This window comes from Danio aesculapii, chromosome 15 (genome assembly GCF_903798145.1).
Source record: "Danio aesculapii chromosome 15, fDanAes4.1, whole genome shotgun sequence".
Classification (NCBI taxonomy): Eukaryota; Metazoa; Chordata; class Actinopteri; order Cypriniformes; family Danionidae; genus Danio; species Danio aesculapii.
In genome coordinates this window covers 43741672-43769506 of record NC_079449.1, presented here as the reverse complement: position 1 = coordinate 43769506, position 27835 = coordinate 43741672, and the positions used below count along the sequence as shown (strand labels likewise).

Sequence of the window (27835 nt, the reverse complement as noted above, 5' to 3'; positions counted from 1 at the left end):
TTATTATTATTATTATTTTTACCAACATAAGATGTAGTAATATCAAATCAAGTGTGTGTTCCCCCTTCTCCCCCGTGAGGCGGTGCCGCTCCACCGGCAATCCCAGCATACACCGCGCCTCATTAGCATAAAACATTCCGGTATCTATCTACAAGAGCCGAGCGAACATATTCAGCTCCGGGGAAGCACAAACAGCTCGAAATTCAACATCATAGTAACACAAAACAGCAAAGATGAGCGACAGCGAGAAACTGGACAAGCAGCGGCTGAAGAACTTCAAGAATAAAGGGCGCGATCTGGAGGTAAAGCGCGCTGTGACGTCGAGAAGATTTACACACACACACACACGCTTATGGCATAATCGTACAATCTTCATATCTCATATCATCGTATATCAGTGGTGTGCTCAGATTGAAGCATTCACATATTAAAAGGATAGTTTATATGGAGGAAAGTTGCGCCGTGGATGTGTTAGCCGCGATGCTAGTTGGCCGAGTTAGCCCGCGAGCTAACGAACACACGTCGCAGCTCTTCATTAAAGTGTGTTTTTATCGCTGTATCTTGAAGTAAACGCAGGAAAACAGTTGAATGGGTGGTGGTGTGTGGATTTGGCTTCGGTTTGTGTGGTGATTGTGTGCGAGAGCTCGCAGTGCTCGTCATGTGAGTGTTAGCATGAGCTGGCCTGCTCTTCAATAACATCCTCCAGACGCGCTTCTGCATCGTGTTTGCGACAAACTCGCGTGTTTGTGGTTACATTTCCTCATGTTATTAATAGTATGTGTTTTTGGAGATCGTAATTAACGTGTTTCGTGCTGTGGGAGTGTTAGCTAATAGCTAGCTAATATAACTGCATCACATTTACACAAACCTTCTCGCCCTACTCGCACCGCAGCTCTCCCTTCGTGAATAGGTGACCCTGGACCTATATATATATATATATATATATATATATATATATATATATATATAGGATTTATGTTGCATGAGTATATTTGTTGGACTCGATAACAATATATTAGAGTGAGTCAAGATTATATATTCGAATATTAAGTAAACATGTTTCATTTAAACTTTATTAAATTTCATACTGCTTATATAAGAGCTTATATTAGTGTTTGATTTGTAATATACTTAATTTTGTCTACTTTAAATGTGTTTTTTTATCTTCATTTTTCATATCTTGGGCTCTTAGATTCCATATTTTTCACAGCTTATTCAAGGACCAAATATTGGTCTCCTAGGGCTGGACAATATGGCAAAAAATGCAATCTCTATAATTATTTTCCATGTTTAACTAAAACTAAATAAGCTGTTAATGCTTGTAGATTTAAAAGAGTGCCCCAACAATGACTGAAGCCACAAAAATGTGAAAATTATTAAATGGCATAGCATATCTTTGGCCGAAAAATTTTTGGTGTCCGAAAATTCGGTACATTGTACTTATAGATTCCCATTGTTGGACACATCTGCTGTGTGATTGGCTCTTAGATCGTTATACAGTAAATGCGTCCAGATCTGATCATTGTTATTGACATTAATTTTATCATGATTCAATATATTGTTTATTGGCCTAGCCTAACTAATCATGTCAATGGAAAGATTTATTCTGCTTTCAAATACTGTATACGTCATCAATTCCAAAACTTACATTTATGACAGATTTTTGTGATCCAGGGTCAAATTGTCTTAAAGTCAAGAAGGTCATTGCTTTTGATTCAAACACAATCTTATTTAAAAATAAACAAACAAATAAATGAATATAATTGGCACTCTGATTAACCCTTATGTACTGTTTGGGATGTTTTCAGCCACTCTGTGGTGATTTTGAGTCCTAATTTGGCCATAACTTTTTCTGTGTTTCAGCTAGCAGAAGGATTTTTGTTGATAAATCTTATTTTGACACACATTTTAAGAAAATTACTTGAAACTTTTTAAACTCAACGATACACTCTGGGCAAATGTACAACCCCTTTATGTTCGGGATGAAAGCATCCACTGAATTAATCTGCTGTTAAAATGCTTTAGATTATTTTTTTTAGATTTCTTTGTATAAATCTGTGAATCAATCTCAGTCCTGATCAAAACTACTAAATTGCTTAGAAAATGACAGGATTTTCACTCTTTAATTGCCATATGCACACATGATGTCACTGATTTGGTGAAAAAAAACACACAAAATTACGTATTTTCAATATAAAAAATAATTGTGGACTGCATTTTATAAACCTTTTATCACAGTCTTAGACATGTGAAACAACATTGCCTTTGATGCATTGTTTTTGATTCAATACCCCCCCCCCCCCCCACCCCCCCCATTTACTGTTTGTGCCTCATTGACCTCCATTATAACCAAATTTTTATTACAAATCCATGACCGCATAAAATCATGCATTTTTGATTGTTGGTGGTTTTCCCTGTTGGGCAAAGGTAAACTTTTATAATTTTTACTTTTGATCATCAGTTGGCAGCATTAACCCTATAGATGGGCCTGTGCAAAAAAGCTTAGTTTTTGGATTTTATATGGAATATATCAGCAAATTAAGCTGTGTGTGTGTGAGTGACCTTTACGCACTTGCCTTGATTTTTCTGAGAAAATCAAAATATGCATCTCAGCTCTCAGAACAACATGGAGTAAACAAAAATAAAGACTGTGTATTTGTGCACCATCAAATGTGGTTATAATGGAAGTCAATGGGGCAAAAACAGCCACCAACAGTAAATTAGGGAGAGAAAACATGAAAATCTAACAGTGCGTCAAAGCCAATGTTGTTATCATTCACATGTCCAAGACTGTGATAAAAGGTTAAATCCAGTCCACAGCTATTTTAATATTGAAAAGTCATTTTGTGTGGGTTTTTTTCCACCAAATCAGTGACATCATTTGTGAGATTGGCAATTAAAGAGTTAAAATCCTGTAATTTTCTAAACAATTTTGTAGTTTTTAACAGGACTGAGATTGATATGCAGATTCAGATTAATGTTTTTAATTTTTTATTGCATGATGTATTTTTACAGCAGTTTAACTCAGTGGATTTTTTTCATCCCGAACACAACAAAAGGGTAGTGAATTTGAACCGTGCTCAAGGGTTAACACCTGTATGACAGTATAACCCAAATCCCCTTCGTTTTTATTTGCAGCTCATGGGTTTAGTCTGAATGACAAGGAATGTTAAGAAGAATTCCTTAAACATCTTTCACTTCAAGAGATTGTATGTGATGATGATTGCAATGATCATTTTATCATATCTGTGTAAACGAAATCTGCATACAGTAGACCTGCATACAGCTTATTTAAGGGGAGAGTTCACACAAGAAAAGTATATTTACTCACCATTTACTCACAAGTGGTTTAAACTTTAATGAGTTTCTTTCTTCTGTTGAACAGAACGAAATACTCTGATAAATGTTGGGAAAAGCAGCCATTGTTATCCATAGTAGGAGCTGAAGATGAAGCAAATTGAGGCGTTTCTGGAGAGAAACGTCTTCTAATATGTGTGATATGCCTCAGGGCTTTGTTTTGGGAGCGATTTATTATTTGCTTTAATTCAAATCATGCTTTAAATGATCTTTTTTTTAATCTAAAAATCATAATCCTTGTCATATTTATGCACACAACACTTAAGATCACAAAAAAATCCTCACAATCTACTCTGTTTGAGTTTCCTCTGTTGAACAAAACTAAACATTCTGACATAATGTTGGAAAACGCAGCCATTGACATCTGTATTTTGGTTGTTTTGTTTTTGACTTTATTAATCCCAAAAGGAAATGCAGAGCTCGCCATACTGTAAAATAAATTACAAAAGTAAAAAGGCAATAATATTAATAAAATTACATCCATACTGCACGCCTTCGTTTCAAACGAATAGACACTAGTCTATATCTACCGTCTCAATGCTATTACAATTCTTCATAATTTATCTAGTATGACATTGATTATACAATCTGATTAATCTTACAAGATAATATTAGGAACAAAAAAATACTGGAAGTCAAATGACCAGCGTTCTTCAGAATAGTTTCATTTGTGTTCAACTAAAGAACTCAAACAGGTTCAGAGCACATTTAGGATGAGTTAATGATAACCAAATTGTTGTTTTTGGGTGAACTATCCCTTTAAGAGTGTGTGTGTGTGTGTGTGTGTGTGTGTAATGCTGTGGTAGTCATTAATAATCATTCTGGTTTCTCCTGTACAGACCATGAGAAGACAGCGGACAGAGGTGGTGGTTGAACTCCGAAAGGTAAGACTTGTTCGTGTTTGTAACAATGAGCCGTGTGTGAAGGCACCAAAAATGAAGTTGAAGAACAAAATCCAGAATCAGAAGTTTGAAACGCCTCTTCTTTTGAGGTTTATTGACCAGAAGCCATCCTGATATTGTGCTTTTTTCTTCTCTGTAGAACAAGAGAGACGAGCACCTGCTGAAACGGAGGAACGTCCCACATGAGGATATTTGTGACGATTCTGATGCAGATGGAGATTTCAGAAGTGTAAGCACATTTGCTCTGTTACGTTACTCAATTAATTCAGGTTTCTAAAGCACTTAAATCGGGTTTATACTAATTATTGCTTGTTTTTACACAGCAAAACACTTCTCTTGAGGCAATAGTGCAGGTGAGTTGTGTTTTTATTACATACATTACATAAAAATGCATTCAAAACAAACAGAGAATTGGGATTTCTCATGAACATGTCTGCCTTTTATTTCCCCTATAAATCAAATAAGATTTTTTTTTGTCTAATGAAAAGGCAATTTTAAATAATATTGAGTATTAAATATACACATTTGCATAATGGCCTGTTTCCACTGAGTGGCACCACTTTTTCGGTACCCTTTCCAAAGGGTACAACAAAAGGGAACCAAAAGGCGGAGTGAGATGCCCAGCTGAATGCTTTTGGTTTACAGTGAAGCGTCACTAGCGCATGCACAAGCCAGGAGAATGAAAACAAAGGAAGCGCCATTTTTAGATACACAGCCGAGACGTTACACAGTAATAATATATACATATAATAACGAGCCATGGTCCACCAGAGCTCAAACAAACCTTGTCGTTATCTTGATGAACAGCCACAAAGCCAAAAAGAAGAGCAGGATCTATCCTGTGTCCTGTTGTTGTTTGAGGCCGTCTATTTCGCGAGCGGTTTCACTTTCTACAGAGAGCTCGCATGCACTCGCCGGGTATCTATATATCTGACATCCCCTCGCGTTTGTCCATTTCTGAAAGGGAGGCGTGAAAAAAAGCAAAGGAGCAAATGATTCTTTCAGCCACCTAAAACATAAATAAACTGCCCTGTTTAACTATTATCATCGCCTTTTGGACCAAAATAAACTCTGAATGACGAGATTGCTTTCTAACAATATATTAACATGTGCTGGTGGAGATTAACGAAACAGATGAGAGGTTTGCACTGACTGTATGTTTCGTGTTGTATTTGAAGCCAAATACGGCCTAAATGTATGTTGTGTGTAGTTTTTCTGTAATTGGTAACATATCGGAGACTGTAAGGGTAAAGCTTTACTTGGGCATTCCTCAAGCGACAGTGACATCCACTTACCAAAAGAGTACCATTGGTACCATTTGGCAGTGTAGACACAAGCCCGTGAAAGGTGACCCAGATGACGTACTGTACTGCTCAGTGGAAACGAGGTATAAGAAAAACGCAAATTAAGATGTTTCTAGAGAGAAACCTTTTTATTTTTTTGCTTTAAATCTGCTCCTTGTCTTTTATTTTTGAATCTTCAGTCATATTCCCTGTCATTTATGCAGATGGCACTTAATTCTACTTGCCAGTAAATCCTGGCACAAGTCCTTATCTGATTTGTTAGCTTCTGTAAATGCAATGAAAAGTTGGACGGGTGATATTTCTTGAGTTACTCAAAAATAAACTTAAGTTTTGTTATTTAGCTTCCCTCATCATCTGTAATTTGGGATTATCCAAACATGTATCTGGAGCTTGGGTGTAATATTTGGAGATAGAATAGCCTTGTGTGGCCTGGCTAAAGTTAATACAAGTCTTGCCTGTGCCTTTAGCTCTGCAGAGTTCTGTTTTTATTTTCTGATAAGTTACTGTTCGTTATATCACTTGAAATGCAAAGGTGATGTTTTTCTGCTGTATATATTATCCTTAAAGCTATGCAATTCATTACCTTCGTTGGTTAGATTGTCCAGTTATTATCATAGTTTCTTATCCATTAAAGGGCACCTATGGTAAAAAAATCAACTTTTCAAGCTGTTTGGACAGACATATGTGCATGTATGGTGTATAGACCGTCATATTGGAGTGATATAAGCACACCCAGTGCTGTTTTTTCAATTTAACAACATAAAAAACGGTGGACCAATTGGAGCGGTTTTCAAACCGACCGCAACTTTACGTAGGAGAGCGGTCCCCCTGCCCACCAAGATTGATTGACAGGCGCGTCATCATATCCTCAGTTTGTTGATTCACGTCCGCCATTTTCAGCGCGAGTCGAAGCGATATCACTAAAGGAACACGCTAGCTCTATTTTTAGATGCAAGGCTCATTGGGCTCAACACGAGCAATATTCTCCACATTATCGCTCTAATCGGAATTATTGGTTGTATCTTTAGGTAGGTTTGCAAACATGTGTACTTCTCATTGAGTCTACCTTATACTTCAGCCGTTTGCATTTCTCGCGATCCCAGAAGCTCCCTGTGATCTTAACTAGCATGCGTTTTAGAATTCTAAACATCGGTTTCTATCAGGGTACACTCAAGTCGATGGCTGGGCGCTGCGGACTGCTGCAGACTTGAAGCGCTGTTGTGTGTACCCTGATAGAAACCTATGTTTAAATGCGTATAAAATGCGTGGCGCGACGATTCGGGACACTTCATGTTTCTGCCGCGCCACAGAGAGTGTCTGGTGTGCCGTGTCGCGGCTTCGAGCGGCGCATCCGGTGCCTCAGTCAAAGTTAATTCAGTGTGCGTGGTTATTAGTTTCTGTGTACAAGCTCGGCACTTGAAACTAGCACACAGTTGGCTGTAAAACTGTACAAAGACACATGATTTTGTACTCTCTGCTTGCTCTGTGTCCGAGCCGTTCATGTACGACTAAATGCGGATCCTCTCACCCCTTGTTACGTTGGCGGGAAGCCGAAACTAATTTACATGTGAAGCAACACACCCCTAAATCAGCTAACTGTGGACACGCCCCCAACATGACACTTTTTAACACTTTTTAACTTTTTAAACTGAACCTAAACTGGCACACTCAGAAGAGCCATAATATTAATATTAAATCATAAAAAAGAGGTAAACTATGTGCCCTTTAAGTCATATCAACAGTTTAATTTAGTAACTTTAACCTAACGTCGTCTTTTGAAATAACTAAAATAGGTTTTATCCTTGGTCACAATAGTTACTAATTTTTCAATAATGTAAAAGTGGTTATACAATTTTGACTATTAACAAACTTGCTATGCTAACTAAACTGGTCACAATTAAATTAAAACAATCTATTTATTCATTTAACTGTTGAATTTCCTGCTCAAAGCAAACAACAACACTTTTAAAGTGTCCAGCACTAATAAAAAAGACACAGTCACAATTGTGTCCAGTGGGAATAAATGGCTCAAGTCGTCTTTATTCCTGTAGCGCTTTTACAATGTAGATTGTGCCAAAGCAGCTTAGCATGGATGAAGAAAAGAGAATAAAAAGCCATTAAAATGTTTTAAATTCTGCAACAAGCCACATTTTAATGTTCAAGATTAGTATATGTTGCTATACAAATAATAAACTGCTTGCAAAAAATAAAAGGTTTTTGATGATAGGAAACAATTAATTCTGGGCTGCATGAAAACATTTCCCCCTGCAATTAAATAAAGCCACACATTTATTTAGTCACACATTTATGTACAGCTCATGCTATTAAGACTTTTAGCTCAAACTACAAATTAGCTGCTTATAATAGTTAGTAAGGTAGTATGTATTGTGTAGGATTAGGGATGTAGAATAAAATCATACTTTAAGTGTTAATAAACCGTGCATATCTTAATAATATGCAGGTAGTAAGCCAGTAGTAAATGGTGTAAATTGTGTGGCCTCTTAGGGCTTAGTGGCCACATACATGGACAGCACATTTTAGCTCTTAAGTGTCTATTTAAAATACTTTGTTTTATATTTTGTTACAGACATAGTGTCATCCTGCAACTGTTTTGCAGCTTATGTAATGTCCCAAACGCTATTTTAACTGTCCAAAATGGGAAAAAATTTAGTGTTTACTCTCTGATAGTCGAAGCAAGTTCAACAAAAAATTCTATGTTAAATATGCATTACGAAAAATTCAGGAAAAAGTGTCTTATGGGACCACAAGTCCACATATATGGACATCATTTTTCTCTAAAAGTACATCGTATCAAAAGATGATACCTAGGTTTTATTCTAATTAGGCTCTAATAAGCCCAAATAGCAAAGAGAAATAAGAAATGCATGTAAAAAACACTTTAACCACTTTAAGGTTAAAGAGCTGCCATTTATCTAGTTTGTACGATGGAAAATAAAGACTTTTAGCTCTACTATTATTTTAAGCTGAAGTGTATAATTATGTGTTTGAGAATTTTGGTTTTCTGTTGACTCGCACTGTGTGTTAATCACTTTTTTGAGCTCCTAGCTGAAAATAGACTGTTGAAGGATAAATCTGTGCTGTTCAGGTCAGTATTGAAACTTGCATTGTAAAACGAAATGATTGACCATTGTGAATGTTTGCAGAATGCGACCAGTGATAACCAAGGCATTCAGCTCAGTGCGGTGCAAGCCGCCAGGTGAGAAACTGCTCTTATTCATCTGTCTAGTGTTTTGTAAGAGCTATCTTTTGTTTGGCTGGAGAATGTGAGATGGGCCGTTTAGTGAGACATGTAGCCTTTGTGCTAAACTTTTACATTTGTAAAGGACTTACAATTGAGGAGGCATTCAGCAATTCATTAAGAAGAGGCAATACACACAACAAGTGCTGATTATGCAATGAAGCCGCTCAGTAGGGTTGTCATGATACTGGAATTCGGCACCAGTCGATATTGAATCTAAAAACGTCCATTTCCTGCTAACATTTGAGCTTGTTCCTAAATAGCGCTCATTTGCCATTGTGTTCACCTGCTCACAGGAAATGACTGTGATTGGCCATAAAAGTCATCAGTTTACCAAACTCGCTGCTATTTACTGCATGTAAACACAAATACAGGGACACTGGAGCGGTTTAAAGCCGTGATTCATCACTGGATAGCTTGTATGTCAACTTAGAAACAAACCAGCTGATCGACGTGACTTTGAAAATCTCCAGTATCCCTGTATCTGTGGTTACACTCAGTAAACAGCGGTGAGTTTGATGTACTGGTGACCTTCACGGCCAATCACAGTCATTTCTGTTGAGCATGTGAACACAATTTCAAGTCAGCGCTGTTTAAGAACGTGCTCAACAGCGCTCAGATTTTAGTGGGAGATGGATGTTTTTAAAATATCAATATCGATTGGGTATCGAATTCCAGTATTGTGACAACCTTAGTGCTTAGAGAATTAAGTGCTAGAGTTAGGAGGGGGGTGTTTTTATTTATTTGCTTTATTTTTTTTTAAGCGTTTCTACTGGTGGTTTGTCAAACCCACTCACCTGTGTGAGGCACACTTTGTAAATGCACAGATATAGAGATATTGTGTGCAAGTGTCAGATAAGAGTGTTTCTGCAGGTGGTTTGTCAAGGCCACTCACCTGTGGGAGGCACACTCAGATTTGCATAATGTTTTGAGGTTGTTGTTTGGGGTAGATAAGAGGGAGTCCTTATGTTCACTGGAGTTCAGGTGATCACGAAAGGTGTGTGTGAGAGAGAGAGAGAAATATCCATTTAAATATTGTCTGTTGCCTCTTGCAGGAAGCTACTGTCGAGTGACCGCAACCCTCCCATAGATGACCTGATCAAGTCTGGCATTCTGCCCATCCTGGTCCATTGCCTGGACCGAGATGACAAGTAAGAGCTGTGTCATGTGACTGTATGAGATTCTGTGTTTGGTTTGCATCTATATTGATCTGGTGTTTTGTTCCGCAGCCCATCTCTGCAGTTTGAGGCCGCTTGGGCTCTGACAAACATCGCGTCCGGGACGTCTGAGCAGACACAGGCTGTGGTGCAGTCCAGTACGTTCATCTCAACCACTTTTGTTTGTTCAAAATTTCTGCTTTCGGTTTACTTTAGGGGTTTTCACAAAATTGTTAACCTTGGGTCATCCTAAACTCCAAATAAACGGAGTCCTGGGTTGTCTGTAATCACATTTCACGCTGCTCATACTATACCTGGGGTTAAGGAATAATCATGGGTATTCATTTACATATATTTCACACCATATTTCCGTTAATAGTTAAAATATAGTAGTCCACATTTGAAGCAGCTCAACCTTTTATCAAAGTTGTCCTAAAACTATTAAACGACACCCATTGTTGTCTTAGGATAATTATTCATTAACAGACATTTCACACCATACATTCCTAAACCCTGGGTGTTACAGGTGTGAAACGTGTCTTTACCCGAGGTTAAAAGCAGTGTTTAGAATGACCGATGATATCCTGGGGTGAAGCGCAGTGTGAAAAACCCTTATGTGTGCTTTAGTGTAGGGCTGAGCAGTATTAAAATTTCAAAGTAGAAGTCCTCACATCCTGATAATGAGATACATCACACTACAGAACGCTTTCTGTGAAGTAATTCAGTTAATGGTTTAAATATAGTCAACATTAGAAGCAAATCAAAACCTTTAATCAAACCGGTCAAGCAAAACGGGATCAGTGTGCAAATAAACATTTCCAAAAAGAAAATCCAACCTTTTTTCTTTCCTTAAAACTTAAGATATGATGAAGTTGTTTACACAAGATGCTGTATCTGAAACACCAGAGTCACTCATGGACATTTACTGAAAGGGGAAGTTCCTCCCCCTAATGTCAATATTGCAACAGAAACCAAAATGTTAAACATATTTTTGAAATTCCCTTTTTTAATGTTATCAGACACCGATTTTATCTGGAGAGACTTTAGAGGAAATCATTTTAAATATGAATCCTTCAAAAAATTAACTTTATTTATTTTTAAATCAAAAGTAACCCTTAACAATCAATTTTAGATTTATATCTTGTGTATTATTACTGCTGATGTCTTATTGTAATTTTTTATTATAGAAAATAATGTTTATATTGTGGATTTTGCCATGAAATAGCCAGATAATTTGATATGGTAATAAATTCAAAACACCCTCTCATCAAAATGTCCTAAAACTATTCAACAGCACCCATTCTTCTCTCAGGACACCTTTGAAAGACTTTCTGATCCACTTTAAATGACTACTGTATAGTGACCACATGGAAAGAGAAATTTCTCGGTTACATTTAGTCACACTTTATTTTACATTTAGTCATTTAGCAGACGCTTTTATCCAAAGCGACTTACAAATGAGGACAAGGAAGCAATTAACACAACTATAAGAGCAGCAGTGAACAAGTGCTATAGGCAAGTTTCAGGTGTGTAAAGTCTAAGAAGCAAAGCATTAGTAATGTGTTTTTTTGAGAGAGAGAGAGTACAGTTAGTGGTATAGCCAGAGAGGCAGTTACTGATTAGGAAGGAAAGTGGAGACTAAATAGTTGAGTTTTTAGTCGTTTCTTGAAGACAGCAAGTGACTCTGCTGTTCTGATGTAGTTAGGGAGTTCATTCCACCAACTGGGCAGAATGAATGTGAGAGTTCGGGAAAGTGATTTCTTCCCTCTTTGGGATGGAACCACGAGGCGACGTTCATTCACAGAACGCAAGTTTCTGGAGGGCACATAAATCTGCAGAAGTGAGAGCAGATAAGAAGGAGCAAAGCCAGAGGTCGCTTTGTAAGCAAACATCAGAGCTTTGAATTTGATGTGAGCAGCAACTGGCAGCCAGTGCAAACGGGTGAGTAGCGGAGTGACATGTGCTCTTTTGGGTTCATCAAAGACCACTCGTGCTGCTGCGTTCTGAAGCAGCTGAAGAGGTTTGATAGAATTAGCTGGAAGCCCGGCTAGTAGACCACATGGAAAGGGAAATTTCTCGGTTACATTTAGTCACACTTTATTTTAATTTACAAGTTAGCCGAGTTAGCTGCTTATTAATACTCTGTAAGGTATTAGTTGGGCTTTGGGTGGGACTAGGGATGTAGAATAAGATCACACTTTTATAAGTGCTAATAAACAGTTAATGTCCTAATAGGCAGGTAATAAGCCTAATGTAAATGGTGTGAATTGTTACCTAAACTAATGTGTTACCTTTTTAATGAATACTATTCGCTCTTATGTGGGACCACACTTTAAGGCATATGTTTAAGAGTGTAGAAATCTAAAAATATCAACGAAACGTAAAACACTTTAGGAAGTAATAACAGGCTGAACATGTGAAATATTACGAAATAAAATGTAAACATTGTACTTTCATGCATGTCACTTTCTCACCATGCTGTTACTGTGCATTCACACCGAAGGTGCCGAGAGCATCTAACCACCCTGGTGACAACAATGTTGGCCTTCACAGCTCCAGCAACGAGAGCATCAAAATTCACTACATTGATGTCGTATTTAAAGGAGCTGTTGCAGAGTATCAGCTAATCACTTGCATTCCCGCATAAAGTGCTTTTTAGCATGAAAATGTTGTGTCTTTTATCAAATTTATTTATGGAAGATCAAGCTGTTGCGTATGCTGTGGCTTTACTCCACTTAACCAATATCTGTCCATATGTCTGAAATATTCTGAAGCAGCAGGTTTTGTACTGTCGTGATAGTTAGCGTGAGATTCCTGCTTAAAAAAAAAAAAAGCCAATGTAAGAAAACATCGTAAATAAATTTGAATCTGGCAACCGCAATAATAAAACCCTTAAGAACAACTGAGGTCAGACCCAAAGTTCACAGAACCGTGTTCTCTGGAATCCTCTCAAGCAGTGGACTGCTACATTCCCATTGCTTGCCGCCGAACCATGTCATAGCTCTTTACCGTAAAGTCAACTTGATTTCATCTCTTCTCGACGCCCGCAGTGGTGAAGATGTGCCACGCCGTGCTGCTTATTGCCACCGGCTCCCATTGAAAATGAATAACTTCTAGCTACTTTGACGCTCTCTCCACCTGTTAACACACAATTACTATTGTCTGCAAGAATAAGCTGAAAGCATTGCTCAACAATATATTTTGCAACACCGTTAAATAAATTGGATATTGTGGCAAGTCTAATTTGTACATTTAAAGCTTATTTGTATGTTAAATAAAGCTCACTAATTGCTGCAAAGCAAGCCAGTATAGCTGTGCACACTGTTGTTGTCTGTACACAATTCTCAAAACGTTCACAAGATATCAGAATTTGTAAAACCGATATCCAATAATGGTTAAATATTTAATGTTGTTAAACCAATATGTTAGTTGATCTTAAATCATAAGATTTTGCAAAGACCATGTGTGCCAGATTCGCCTCTGTAATACATTTCAAAGCATAATCTTCAGTATTTTAATGGAAATTGTTTTCTGTTTGTAAAGATTTGCACGTCAGGTAATGCGTTTTATTTATTATTATCGCAGATGCGGTTCCTCTGTTCCTGCGGCTGCTGCATTCTCCACATCAGAACGTCTGTGAGCAGGCGGTTTGGGCTTTAGGAAACATCATCGGTAAGTGAACACTTTACACACTGGATTGCTATCATGAGCTGATGGGATTGAGCCTCTGTAAGTGTTTGAGCTGCGTATGGTAGGTCATTGCCACACCATCTCAGCAGCTGTTTGTTGTTCATTCTGATCGATCACAGTCACAGCGTGAAGTGAATGTATAAAGCTGTAAATGATAAAGTGTTTCATGGATGTTCCGGATGTCCATGGGGTCTTAAAGAATCTCAATGTCTTAATTTCAAAAACGTAATTTCAGATTAATTGAAACGTTGTGGTGTTGCTCTTAAATCATGTTAACTGGTCAAAGATCATTCGCGTTTAGTCCTAAAAGTAGTCTTAAAATTATTTTAAGTCTTAACTTTAAACTTTGTGAAACCTGCGTAAAGCCCTGCTTGATTAGAGGCTAGTGGGATGAGTGAGTGTCCTAACTACATGCGATTTTTTTTTTTTTTTTTTTTTTTTTTTTTTTTTTTTTTTTTTTTTTTTTTTTTTTTTTTTTTTTTTTTTTTTTTTTTTTAAGGGTATCCTATTCATATTAAAACAAATTTTGTCCTAATCATCCGCAAGAGCGATGTGCAAAATTTCCATTTCCGCAAAACAACAGGATAAACTGCTATGACAGTGATCACCTCAGGTAGTGATTGTGCTTTTATTCAGTGTTAAATGCCCCCAATGTGAGTTTAAATACCATTTTTGGTGACATTTATTGCCATACTACTGAAAGCAGCAGCAGAGAACACCTCAGATCTTGAAAATTAAATAACTAGCAGACGGTTTGAAAATGAGCGTCAGAACTGAGTGCAAACCAACAACATCTGTCACTCCGCCTATGTACTATACTAATTTTAAATGAGTATTAGATTATTAACCTTACCGTTTTGTTAGTGCAGTGGCTGGTGTTTAAATGTTTCTGTTATGTTTAGTTAGGACTGACGAATTGCTTGTTGCTGGAAGCTTGTCATGTTGATAAATAAGCACTGTACTGTTTTGCAGGTGATGGTCCTCAGTGCAGAGATTACGTCATTAGTCTGGGTGTGGTCAAACCACTCCTATCCTTCATCAGCCCCTCCATACCAATCACCTTCCTCCGTAACGTCACCTGGGTTATGGTCAATCTGTGCCGCCACAAGGACCCTCCCCCGCCCATGGAGACCATCCAGGAGGTACAGATGTGATGCTTTTTTTTAGGGAGGGAAATAGTTTTATTTTAAATCAACTTTTAAGGTTTTACTGGTCGTTGTTAATTAGAGGCTTTATACAGGTGCTGGAAATCCTTTAAAATAAATGCCACGGAAATGGAAGCACTTATTGTTTAGGACGATTGACAGCGCTCTTGTGGTGGGCAAATAAAAAAACTTGCAACCTTTTTGTCACAAACTGGAGCTCTTGTTATATTAACAAGTTGATTTAAGTTGTGTATAATTTAGTGTTGTCAAAACTATCGAGTTTTGTACCAATAGTGCTGTAAGTTTAAAAACTAACATTAAGTACGTATTTAAACAGCGCTGATTGGCCATTGTGTTCACATGATCAACAGAAATGACTGTGATTGGCCGTGAAGGTCATCAATTCACCGTGTGCAAACACAGATACAGCGGTGCATACTTTAAGTATTATCTTTGCTTGAACTGACCTGATCTAATCCTGTTTATATGAAATGAGCCTGCTCCCTAGTAGGTTTGAGCTACCAGAACTGTTGCTATGACAACAACTCTCAGATCAGTTTTGAAGAACGAAACGATCCTGGATCGTGTCAAATCGTCAATAACCAAATCCAGCTAACTTAATAATCTGATCTGAGTAACACACTTAGCCACGCCCCTCAAGCTGTTATTACTGATGACAAACAGAAATGGTGAGCTGAAGGACTCTGTTAGGTTGTAATAACTCTCCCCAAACCCTTTTCCAGATCTTTCCGAATGAAATGCCTACTTTATTACATCCAATCAGCTCGCAGTAGAAAAAACAAGCCACGCCCACTGTTTTCTCATTTAATATTCTGCTTCTCTAGGAACTCCGTCACAATATGGAAAAAACAAAACGATTGCAGCTTCCAGTTCATGTGGACTACACTGAAAAACTGAGCATTTTAAAGCATTTCCAGCTCCTCTTTCCTCACCCTCATACCCTCGTTCTCTTATTTACGTCATGTCTGCTCTGTTCTGATGATGTCTCTGTGTGTTCATGCAGATTCTCCCAGCGCTGTGTGTGCTGATTCACCACACTGATGTCAATGTAAGTTTGAGTTTGCTCTTGTGATGGCTGATTCTCTTCTGGAGGCAGATGGTGAATGCCAACTCTTTGCTCTGTGCAGATCCTGGTGGACACGGTTTGGGCACTGTCTTATCTCACCGACGCTGGCAATGAGCAGATCCAGATGGTCATCGATTCTGGGATTGTGCCGTACCTCGTACCCTTACTGAGCCACCAGGAGGTCAAAGTTCAGGTACGGATGAGCCTTTAAGGTTGCCCACGGCATGATCGAAAGGCCCGACAGCTAAAGATATCGTTCTTGAGTGCCGACTACGCCAACGATAAAGATGTACAGAAACCCTATCATTGGGATTGCTTTGAGAATGATTGAATGAACAAAAATAAACACTGCAGCCCATCAGAATCCATTGAAATATGAAAAGCAAATTTAAAGCTTCAGATGACAATGTGGAAAAGCTGTGCTTGATGTATAAAAATAACAGTACCTCAGGTATCTAGTGCTAGTTTTTGCTTACTCCTTTGAAAATGCTTGAAAATAGTCAGCAGTTTTTATTCCACTACAGTGAGTACATGATTGCTAAATTAGCTAGCAGCAGCACACTGAGGACATCTGCTGGTCATGAGGGGTTAATGCTAAATGCAAAGCAAAAACTAAAATTGAAACTGACAGTTTGTCACTGTTGATGCAAGTTTATCATTCATACTTATTAAAATTAGAGATCCTGTTTTCTCTTTTTTTTTTTTTTTTTGCAAAGATTTTCTGTCATTTAAAATAAATTATCATGCTACATGAATACAGGTACCAGCCTCTTCATGGTCTGTGTTTTTTGGCTTTAGACTGCAGCGCTGCGAGCCGTGGGGAATATTGTGACGGGAACAGATGAGCAGACTCAGGTGGTGCTCAACTGCGATGCATTGGGTCACTTCCCGGCCCTGCTCACACACCCTAAAGAGAAGATCAACAAGGTACCAAGTGAATCTCACTACACCACACACACATCTCACTCTCATATCTGGAAGACATTTGGCAAACTAAGAAAAATGGACCCTTTTTCACAAGATGATATTGTGTAAGATGATGTCTTAAATCCAAAGGTTTTTAGTATTTTGATTTAGAACAACAGTGCATGTACATTTCTAAAGCTAGGCTTTGCATTATGGGACATTCTACTAGAAACGCACATTACCTGTTCCCGAAATAAAAACATAAACACAGTGAATAAAGTATTTCATCCCAAAAAAACAAAATGTCTAAAATGGACTGATGGTTGATTTCTGTGAGAGGACTGTCATTTATTTGGTTTTCAGGGTTTTTTTGTTTATTAAAAGGACTTTACAAATTTACAAACCCTCAGGTCATAGTCCTGGTCCTCAACACAGAGCTTTATGCTAAAAACTTTATGCCTAGAAAAAAAAATGATCAGAAATGGCAAGTTTAAGTTGTTCTCATTCACATGAATTAATTAAAAACAGGAAATTATAAACCATTTCAACAAATAAATACTGTTTTTACATTTCTCACGTTTCTGTCAGTCCTGTCATATTTGCATTCATTTTTTTGAGGCTATAACTCAGAGGAAGTGACTTAATTTGACTGAGAAGAAACTGAACGTGATGGATGTGTTCTGTCATTGAATTATATGATTTTATACTTGTTTTTTTAGGATTTTTGAGGAGGACAAGCTTTAAAGTCAGGCCCTGTCACTTTTATTTATTTATTATTTTTTTTAATGTAAGTTTCTGGTAGAATGTCCCCCTATATCATCTTTGCATCAAATTTAAAAAAAAAGGAGCGAGGACAGTAAATTTGACATTGTTCTCTCTTGCTGATCATTTTTCTCCCTTTTAAATTTATTTATTTATTTTTTATAGAGTCATGAAAATACCATCATGAAGTTTTTCGTTTGTTATTTGTTGTACTCTCCCATTCACTGCGCTCAATGTTTAAGCAAAAACGAAATCTTCTGCTGAGAAACAAGAAAAGGGTCCATTTGAAGCTATAATAGAAGAGTTTCTTAACTCTTTATAGGGTTCATACGGTCATGGAAAACCTGGAAAAGTCATAGAATATTAACATGGCATTTTCCTGGCCTGGAAAAGTTTTGGAAAAACAGAAAAACCCAGAAAGTTTTGGAAAAGTCATGCTAAACCAATATCTATATACTTAAATATGGGTTGTTTACTTTTTCTGTCCTTGACCAATCACATACTTTCACATTATTGGTGCGGTGTTAGCATTATCGAAATCAATTTTACATATAAATTGAAGCTAAATAGATTGAGTGTTTTATGATATGCTGTAATTTAAACATGCATTGTTTTACTTTTACCACGCATATGTAGACATTGCATGAAACATTAGCTCATGAAAATTTACTTAAGGCTTGCGTATGACCCCTGCGTGTAACTACCCCACCTAGAAATATTTTGGATTGCATTTTTTCAACTCAACTTTTTTCAACATATCCCATAATTTCTAAAATAACAGCCTCTACCAATTTGTTGATATTACGGTTTATGGTAGAAGCACAGGAATTAATACATATACTACGACAAATCTGAAAATATGAAGTGTGTGACCAATTTACTTAAAAATATATTCAAAATCAGACATTTTGAATACCAAATCACCTTTATTTTTTAAAGTATGCCATAAAATATTTTGTACCATAAAGTAAGTTTTCTTATTTTGTAAATCTACAATGCTGTGTGTAAACCATTATTTAAAACGGTCATGCTTTAACAGTCATTATTTATAACAGTCACAATATGATCAACCATCTGATAGAGCAGGCGGTTGAAGGGTTGAGTGAAACTTTTGGCCAGACTAAGTAGCGTACGAAGCCAAAAAAAAAAATTATATGCTAATATATTAAACCAGTCCCTCCAGGATTTTACTGGGGCTTTTTTTTAATTGACTGATTTTGTAATAACCTTTTTTTTTTTTCAAAGCTTAATTTGCTTCAATTATTGTTTTGCTGTGAGATCTCATAAACCACTCGACAAGCTAAATCCTATAGGTATTGAATAAAATGTACATGTGTTGTAAAAGTACACTGATCTTAGTGTTTCAATATTTAAGGTGCTCGGTCACGTGCTGTTAGGAGCGCAGTGTTGCTTTTACCAGCTCTGACACTGTTCTAACAACACACGATGCGACACGTGCAAAAATGCATCTTCCATAATAAAGGAGTCTTTCTACAACAGCAACGCACAAAATTTGTGTTATTTAATTCCGCCATGTCGCACCAAAACAACAGCATAAACTACAATGACAAAGATCGCCTCAGGTACTGATTATGGGCTTTATACAGTGTTAAATGCTCCCATAGTGAGTTTAAATACCATTTCACGTGGCATTTAATGTCATTCTGAAAGCTAAAGCAGCAGATAGTTCACCTCAGATCTTGAAAATAAAGTCACTAGCAGACGGTTTGCAATGGGTCACAGTTCGGACTTTTATTTTCAAACCAACACCATTAGTCACTCAGTGGCCTATTAATAATGTTAATTATGCATTAATTAGAATAAAAGCCTTTACCATTTGTTTGCGAGTGCAGTGGCTGGTGTTTAAATGTGTCGCTGCTTTTGCTGAGGACAGAAAAATTGCTTGTAACTGGAGTCTTGTTGTGTTGCATATTGTTAGGACATGATGTGATGTGTACTGAGTCTGGATGTTGTGCTCTTGTAGGAGGCTGTGTGGTTCCTGTCCAACATCACAGCAGGAAACCAGCAGCAGGTTCAGGCCGTCATTGATGCCAATCTGGTGCCCATGATCATTCTGCTGCTGGATAAGGTGAGCGGTGACCCCGAGCTCTCTTTAACAAGTTTACCACCCACACTTCAGCTTTCATAGTACAAAATAATATTAATAATAATAATTTCGTACATTTTATATAGCGCTTTTCTGCACACTCAAAGTGCTTCATAGTGCTGAATAGTTCACCCAAAATGTAAAGTTCGCTCATCATTTAGTGACTCTTTACTTAATTCAAACATTTGAGTTTTTCTTCAGTTGAACACAAAAGAAGATATTCAGAAAAATGCTGAAAACCGGTAACCATTGACTTAAAATTAGAAAAAACAAATACTATTGAAGTTGATGGTTGCAGGTTTCCAGCTTTCTTAAACCTATTATTTATTTATTTTTACGTTACAGAAAAATGTTTGTAATCGCAGTATTCAGTGAGGAAATATTCAGTTTAGGGAGAGCTGTCTGTTTAACGTGGGTAGAGAGTGTGATTGTTACTCTAAAAAAAAAAAAAGGACCCACAGAAACAAAAGTTCAGATTTTTCGCCATTTCTGCTTCACTAAACTATGAGAATTTTGAATGAGCTGATTTTGTGGCACATTTTAATGTAACCGTAAACATGGCACTGCTGTTGTTGAGTTTCTCCATGTAATGTCTCTCGCAGGGAGATTTTGGTACTCAGAAGGAGGCGGCGTGGGCCATCAGCAACCTGACCATCAGCGGCAGAAAGGATCAGGTATGTTTTCAGGTGCACAAGCATGCGTCAGGGTTCTTGCACCTTTCCCGATGTTGAATATAAGCACTTAAAGCACTTTCCGTGTGCATATTCAAACTCTTCCTGCACTTTACATATCAACCTATATATTTATAAATCCTCATGTTGGCGTGGGTTTCCTCCGGGTGCTCCGGTTTCCCCCACAGTCCAAACACATGTGCTATAGGAGAATTGATGAACTAAAATGGCTGTAGAGAATGAGTGTGTATGGGTGTTTCCCAGTACTGGGTTGCAGCTGGAAGGGCATTCGCTGTGTAAAACATGCTGGAATAGTTGGCGGTTAATTCTGCTGTGGCTACCCTTGATGAATAAAGGGACTAAGTCAAAGGAAAATGAATGAATGGATGAATAATGTGTGCATAAAATTTGAGCATTTTCAAGGATTTCCAACAACCTGATGTGTTAAACACGGTGGGATCTTGTCCTGTAGGTGGCGTACCTGATCCAGCAGCAGGTGATTCCTCCATTCTGTAACCTGCTGACCGTGAAGGATGCTCAGGTGGTGCAGGTGGTTCTGGACGGCCTCAGTAACATTCTCAAGATGGCCGACGATGAAGCGGAGACCGTGGCCAACCTCATCGAGGAGTGTGGAGGTGAGCAGACACTCGTGTGTTTGTGTGTGGAGTTGCTGGTTTTAGCAGTCAGTGTTCGAGTCTGTACTTGTATGCTAAATCCAGTCTAGTGTGTGTTTTGGGAGATGATAGCACGTGTTTAATTTGACGTTTTGGGTTTGAGTGCTTAACCATTTATTTGTTAATTTCTTACCCTAATGTCATTCCAACCCCTACAAATCTGGACCGAAATCTGTGTAACGACAATAATTATTTAAATGGAGTAAATGAAAACTTATTCAACTTTAGGCATGGGGCAAACAGGCCATCAAAAATGTTCATTAGAAAACCCTGAGACCTTTGTTCATTTTCAAAACGCAAATGAAGATGTGTTAGATGAAATCCTGGAGCTCTAATATCCTCCATAGACAACAATGATCTAGAGACGTTCAAAGTGCAGAAAATGAACCAAATTCCAGGATTGAACCAAGGAGCTCCAGGGGCCTCATGTATCAACGCTGCGTACCCACAAAAGCTTTGCGTACGCCAGATTTCACGCTCACGTTTGGATTTACTAACGGTGAAATGAATGTGAGTGTGCGTTGGTCCGCGCCAACTTCATGTCTGGCGTACATGTATTTCTTGTGTGCGTTTTATTTTTATTGGCGACTCCTAGAGGCAATTATGTTAAACTGGACACTACAAAGTATCTTTGAGCCGTGCAATGGCAGCTGTATGGGACGGGATCATCCGCATGTCTAGCAGGTATATAAGGTTTCCACACCATGCAGTTGACCAGCCAAACCTTGAAGCGCAATTTGCTGCGATCGCTGGTTTTCCCAATGTAATCAGAGTGATCGACTGGCATGAACATTGCTTTAAAAGCATCATCTGAAGATGAATTTGCATACGTGAATCTGAAACATTTCCGTTCAATAAATGTGCAAATAATATGTGATGCTCATCACGCTTAACATAATACACACACTTATTAATGACTCCTACTTGTCTTCCTCGTGATGAAGAGTAGGCAAAATCTGATATATAGTGTGGGAAAAAAGAAGAATGAGTTCATCAGACGCTGGATTCGAACCGGGTTCATAGTCGATAGTGTCAAAACATGTTGCCATGCGCTTTACGAGCTACGCCACTCACGCTGACGCTCTCTTTAGTTGTGTTGTCTCTGTCAATCAAACGGTGATGGGCGGTAATCACTCAGCTAGCTCATTCCAACAAGATGCTCTATTTGCACTTAGCCTAAATAGACACTACAAAATTTTACACCTTTACATCAGATCATTTCTTTTTTTAATTCACTCAGAGCGATGTTCAGACCCCACTGTGTTAACCCCGTCAGCTAAACTCTCCTACTCTATTTTTTTTCGTTTTGTTATTAATTCTGGAGGACAAACTTGCAAATAACCGTTTTTCTCCGGTCTACCTCCGATAGGAGCACCTCCAGTTCACATTCTGTGAAGTTTCTCTTCTTGCTTGCTTTTGCCATTGCTTTTTTTATTTGGTTTTGCCAAAGTGGAGTCATTACCATATTAATAAGGGGGAGGAGGCAGGGAGGGGTTTTGCACTCATGCACGTGTGCTCTTTCACGTTAAAGCTGCGGTCACACTTGACTTTTCCTCCCATAGACTTCCATTCATACGCACGTGAATGCGTCAGACCAGAAATGCAAGGTCATGCGTTAAGTTTCGCATGTCGCTGCAGTGCAAAGTTCAAGCTTGGTGAACTCTGACCTGCGAAATCGCATCACTGGACTGCGTGAGACCAATCGAGGATCAAAACATGACCTCTCTGGACAGAAATGTAAAGCATGGATTAATCGCTCGCTTTTTTAATGTCTAATCATCTTGTTTAATCCCGACCCTTTTCGCAGCGCCGCACGACAGAATTTCTCACACACAAAGCCCAATGTGACCGTAGCTTAATTCGGATGTTCAACGAGAATATGCGTGGGATTCTGCTTGCGCAGTGTTTCATACATCTGAATTTTTCACTGCGTACGCACATTTACAGGTTTGTCCGTACGCAATGTTTTAGTATTAATTCAACGTAAGTCTTCGTACATGAGGCCACTGATGTTTTTTTGTTTACCTTATGATTAAAGTTGTTGCACGTCCTCCGGTTCCCGAGTTTTAGCTACTTGTACATATTAAGGTAGCTTTCAGAAAAATCAAAACACCCATGAAGAAACTCGACACAGGAACATAACCTACCGTCAGCTAGCGATTCGGAAGTATTATTGCAGAGCAACACGAACAGCACGCAGAACAATAAATGCAAGGCAGGTGCTGTGGGTCACGACGATCACTCCACGCAGAAGTAAAAACCAGCCTTATGGAGGATGAGGGAGCTCTCTGGATTGATCTAAAATATCTTCGTTTGTGTTCTGAAGATTAATGAAGGTCTCGGGGGATTGTAACAACATGGAGAGCATTTGAAAACGCAATTGAAATGTTTGTGGAACTAACACTTTAATTTTTAGTCTCAAGCCTGCTTTGGTTATCTTCTTGCGCTAAGTGTTTTTGGAGACTAACCATCGCTTGCTTTTCAGGTTTGGAGAAAATCGAGCAACTGCAGAACCATGAGAACGAGGACATCTACAAACTGGCTTACGAAATAATTGATCAGTTCTTCTCATCTGACGATGTAAGTTTTTGCTTAGACCTTTTTCATGCACACGCAAGTTCTCTGCAATGGGCATTTGTCCATTTCTATGTCATTTAAATATTTTTTTAAAACTCTTCAGTAGGCTTCAGTGATGAATCACATGTAGTTTTTCATGTGCATTTTGTCAGTCAAGCTGGCTCTAGTAAACATCCAGCACTTCACTGACAAGCAACACGATATCACGTCCACAATTAAGGTTGATTTAATCAGACAATAATAAAAATGCAGATTGTTCTGCGTATTATTGTTATTATTATTATTATTATTATTATTATATATATATTTTTATATAAATAGCTGTGTCTGCCTTCTCAGTGAACTATGCCTCTGTGTAAAATACTTTGTTTTACTTGACTCACTTCATAAGTTCAGTCCAGTGTCTGAAATCTATAAAGGCAGTTAAATCTTCTGTTTATTCAGCAACTATTGACCTTATTCTTCGGGTACGAGTGGGCGCAGCCATTTGAATCATTTTGCCTTGAGATTTCCGGACTCATTTACTTCCATTCATTTTTAGTCATTAAAAATAGCTTGCTCATTTCTGCTTGATGCAAACTGATGTTTATTTTAATTATATTATTTTACTTTGTCTGTATAGTCATGAACACACTTGTTTGTAGAGGATGTATACACCCCCCCCACACTCCTCTAACTTATACTCCTCACAATCACTGCACTATTTAACATTTGCACATTTAAAGTTTGCGCATATTCATTGCACTGATTCATTTATTTGAACTGGACATACCCACTGCACATGGACATTTGTAATTATGTTTATCTATCTGCACACTCTTTATTAATAGCATCCTGTACATATATTTATTTATTGTAAATCTCTGTTCATAGCTAATACAACCTGTATATAATGTTGATAGTACATCCATCTGTAAATATTACCATAGTTTTTCTATAACTGCACTTTATAACTTATACCTGTATCCTGCACTTGCTGCTATTGCACTGCTGGTTAGACCTAAACTGCATTTCGTTGCCTTGTACATGTGTAATGACAAAGTTGAATCTAATCCAATCTAAAAAGTAGTTTAACCGTTTTCTGCTATTTATTATTCCCAGTCATTTCTCCCATAGGCGACTGAATCGGAAGTCCTGAAACAATCGCAAAAATAAGCGCACTTCTACATTGAAGAATAAAGTCAATAGGGATTTAATGTGCATGTTTCTGCACAATAGCGCCCTCTGGCTTTTGGGGATTTTCTTCTGATCAGACAACTGTGCTTTTCTGACAAGATGTGCATGTCTATAGCTATGTTTCATTCTAAAGATGTGAATTAGACTTGCATGCAAGACCGTAATATAGCTGAAAATATTTGTAAATAAAGCAGTTTCCATCCAGTGAGTCACTTTCTGGTAAACTGGCACCAAATATCAGACAGAATTTTGTTTTGTGCAGTAGAAGCCACTGTGGGCCTTTTTTCTTCCCTAATAAGTGAGACGAAATGCAATAAACTGCTTTTGGAGATGCTCAACATGTAGTAGTTATAGTAGTAGTAGTAGTAATAATAATAGTAATATAACTTTCTTATAATGGAGTTAATAATAATACTGAACCACTTTGGTGACAGACTTTGGCTGAGGGATTTTAAAATCTTCCCTAATAAGTGAGAAGAAATGCAATGAACGGCTTTTGGAGATGCTCAACGTAGTAGTAATAGTAATAATAACTTTCTTATAATGGAGTTAATAATAATACTGAACCACTTTGGTGACAGACTTTGGCTGAGGGAGTTTAAAATGATTGAAACCAAATTTCAGATGTTTTACAAGGCTCTCCCTCTGCTGATTTTGCATTACGCATCCCATTTGTTTTACATTTTGTATTTTTAATGCATTTTCTAAATTTAATTGGATCTTTGTATTCCTATTAAGCTTTTTTTAATTTGATCATTCTAAAATGTGCATAAAACTAGGTGGATGTAAACATGGCTAGACAAAACTTACCTAATTGTTTGATTTTTCACTTTGATTAATCACCTAGCCCTACTTAATGATTTAGATCCTTTGGGAAGTGTTTCTCAACCATGTTACTGGAGGACGACCAGCTCTGCACGTTTTCCATGTCTCCTTAACCAAACCTACCCGATTCAGATCATCAACTCATTCACAGAGACTAAAAGACCTGTAATGGGAGTGACAAAGACGACATCCAAAACATGCAGTGCTGGTGGTCCTCCAGGAAAGTGGTTGAGAAACACTGCTATACTTTCGATCATGTTTCAATCATTTAATATTTGTTTCAGATTGACGAGGACTCCAACCTGGTCCCTGAAGCCATCCAAGGGGGAACGTACAGCTTCAATTCATCCACCAACGTGCCAGCAGAAGGGTTCCAGTTCTAGACGCGAAGGGAAATCCGGAGTTTTGTTTGTGATGCAGCACTCTGTTCAACATTAAAAATAATTAGAGAGAGAGAGCGAGAGAGAGAGCGCGAGAGAGTGTGAGAGAAATTAGATCCGTTGTGCTTGGCTGATGGGATCCAGCTGCATCTAATCCAAGAAGAAATTGAGTGGAGTTCCTTTGGCCTTCTGAAGGGAGCGTCCCGGCGGCGTTTGAGACGGCTTTGAGTGGATGCGAGCGAATGCGAGTGAGTGGCTGACTACTACTACGTTTAAAAAACAAACAAACAAACTAAAAACACGACCATCTCAAAAAAATAAATATAAATCAAACGCGCTCGGAGAAGAAAACTTCACGAAATACTACCCGGCGTGTCTTTTCAACACAAACAAACAAACAAACGAACCAATGGGAATAATCAAGACTACATTTTGGAATCTGAGGTAAGAACGCTAAAGGAGATCCTCACCAACAAAGAGACACGAACACACTCCTGCGGTCACCTGTGTGTGCAAGTCTGTGTGAATGATGCCGTGCTGGAAAACCGACCCAGCCGACCAGAGCCCTCTCCCGCTGTCCAACGGCACGTCAAAGTGCTGTGTGTGCGCTAGTGAGTGGACGTGATGGGTGTGTGTGTATGCGCGCTTGACTGACTGACGTGACTGGCTGTTGAAATGCAGGACTGAATGTAACGAACGCAGCGAGTCGACATGGGGGGGAAACAAAACAACAAATCAACCGGAAGATGACGACTAATCTGGGGAATTCAGCAGCAAACTAGCCTGAAAGAGGAGGCTAAACGAATTAAAAAAATGGATACACACTTCAGTTGAGAGACTCGACATCAATGATCTAAAGAAGACAATGACTTTAATTTCCTGTTTTTCTTTTTAACCTTATTTAGTGTTGCTGACACTGGACTGAGCGTCGAGGAGGCGTGCCGCCGGGTTCTGTGCTTGGTCCCGGCGTTGTTCTTGTTGTTCGCTCGATCACTTTTTATTTTCGGCTTCCCTCATTTCGGCTTTTATTTTCCAGTGCTGGTGTAAATACATTTCCCACACATTGTGCACTGTATCTTTGCACACACTTGGGCTATTGTACATTTTGGAGACCCTTACTGCTTTGCTTTGATGATTTATTTCCCCCGTTTCTGTTTTTGGGACTCTCCAGCTCTGCGGCAGTGATCATGTAGGGAGGTGTTTTATGTATGAGAGGTTTCACACATATCCTTTGCATGTGCTAAACTGCAGTATACTTCATTTTTTTAGTGGGTTTTAGTTTTGTAAGCTTTTCTCCTTTTCTTTTAAAACTACAAAAAAACCCTACTGTAATGTTTCTGTGACCCTTTTTTTTGGCCCATTTTTGCCCCAAACAGACAAGCAATTCAACACCGTTTTGCACATTACAGCATTGAAAATGTGCTAGGAAGATGGACGCAACTCAAACTACTCGTAGAGCAAATATCGAGTCCGTCTTGATCTGTAGATATTCATGTTGGGTGTTGAGCAACATGCATCACATGTACGTATGTGTGTGTGGCAGACTGTGCTGTGCCTTCATCCTCAAGCACGTACAGATGCTGGTCTGAAAGCGCTGTAGGTTTACCATCCTTTTGTTTCTTAATTTTATTTGACTGTAGAGCTGTCTTTGTTTTGCATAACCACTTGATGGCTATATTATGTTTTATTCTCACCCCCTTAACCCCCCCCCCCCCCCCCCCCCCCCCCCAAACAGCATTCCTTGTTTGCAAATATGTAGTTTCAGCAGAAGAAAAAAATAGATGGTATACCTATCCTGTTGGACATAGACTACAGGCTCTGTACCTATTCAAATAAATATTCAAATGTGTCACATT

The 27835-nt window shown here is 38.3% G+C and overlaps 1 protein-coding gene across 1 annotated transcript; it reads left to right on the top strand.

The window, feature by feature from the left end:
- The first annotated feature begins 101 nt into the window (after positions 1-101).
- On the top strand, positions 102-27835 carry kpna4 (karyopherin alpha 4 (importin alpha 3)). Its single transcript, XM_056473352.1, has 17 exons — positions 102-302; positions 4197-4241; positions 4399-4488; positions 4583-4612; positions 8728-8780; positions 9878-9973; positions 10052-10137; positions 13565-13651; positions 14642-14811; positions 15839-15883; positions 15963-16094; positions 16700-16828; positions 19554-19658; positions 20279-20350; positions 20820-20982; positions 23507-23601; positions 25884-27835. The coding sequence occupies exons 1-17, from the start codon at positions 234-236 to the stop codon at positions 25980-25982; spliced, it is 1566 nt and encodes a 521-aa protein (XP_056329327.1). The 5' UTR covers positions 102-233; the 3' UTR covers positions 25983-27835.

Excerpts from the sequence above, each read along its gene's own strand:
- kpna4 (XM_056473352.1), top strand. The coding sequence starts at position 234 with ATGAGCGACAGCGAGAAACTGGACAAGCAGCGGCTGAAGAACTTCAAG. Across the intron at positions 303-4,196 it reads ATAAAGGGCGCGATCTGGAG|ACCATGAGAAGACAGCGGAC; the intron begins GTAAAGCGCGCT and ends TCTCCTGTACAG. Across the intron at positions 13,652-14,641 it reads GGCTTTAGGAAACATCATCG|GTGATGGTCCTCAGTGCAGA; the intron begins GTAAGTGAACAC and ends ACTGTTTTGCAG.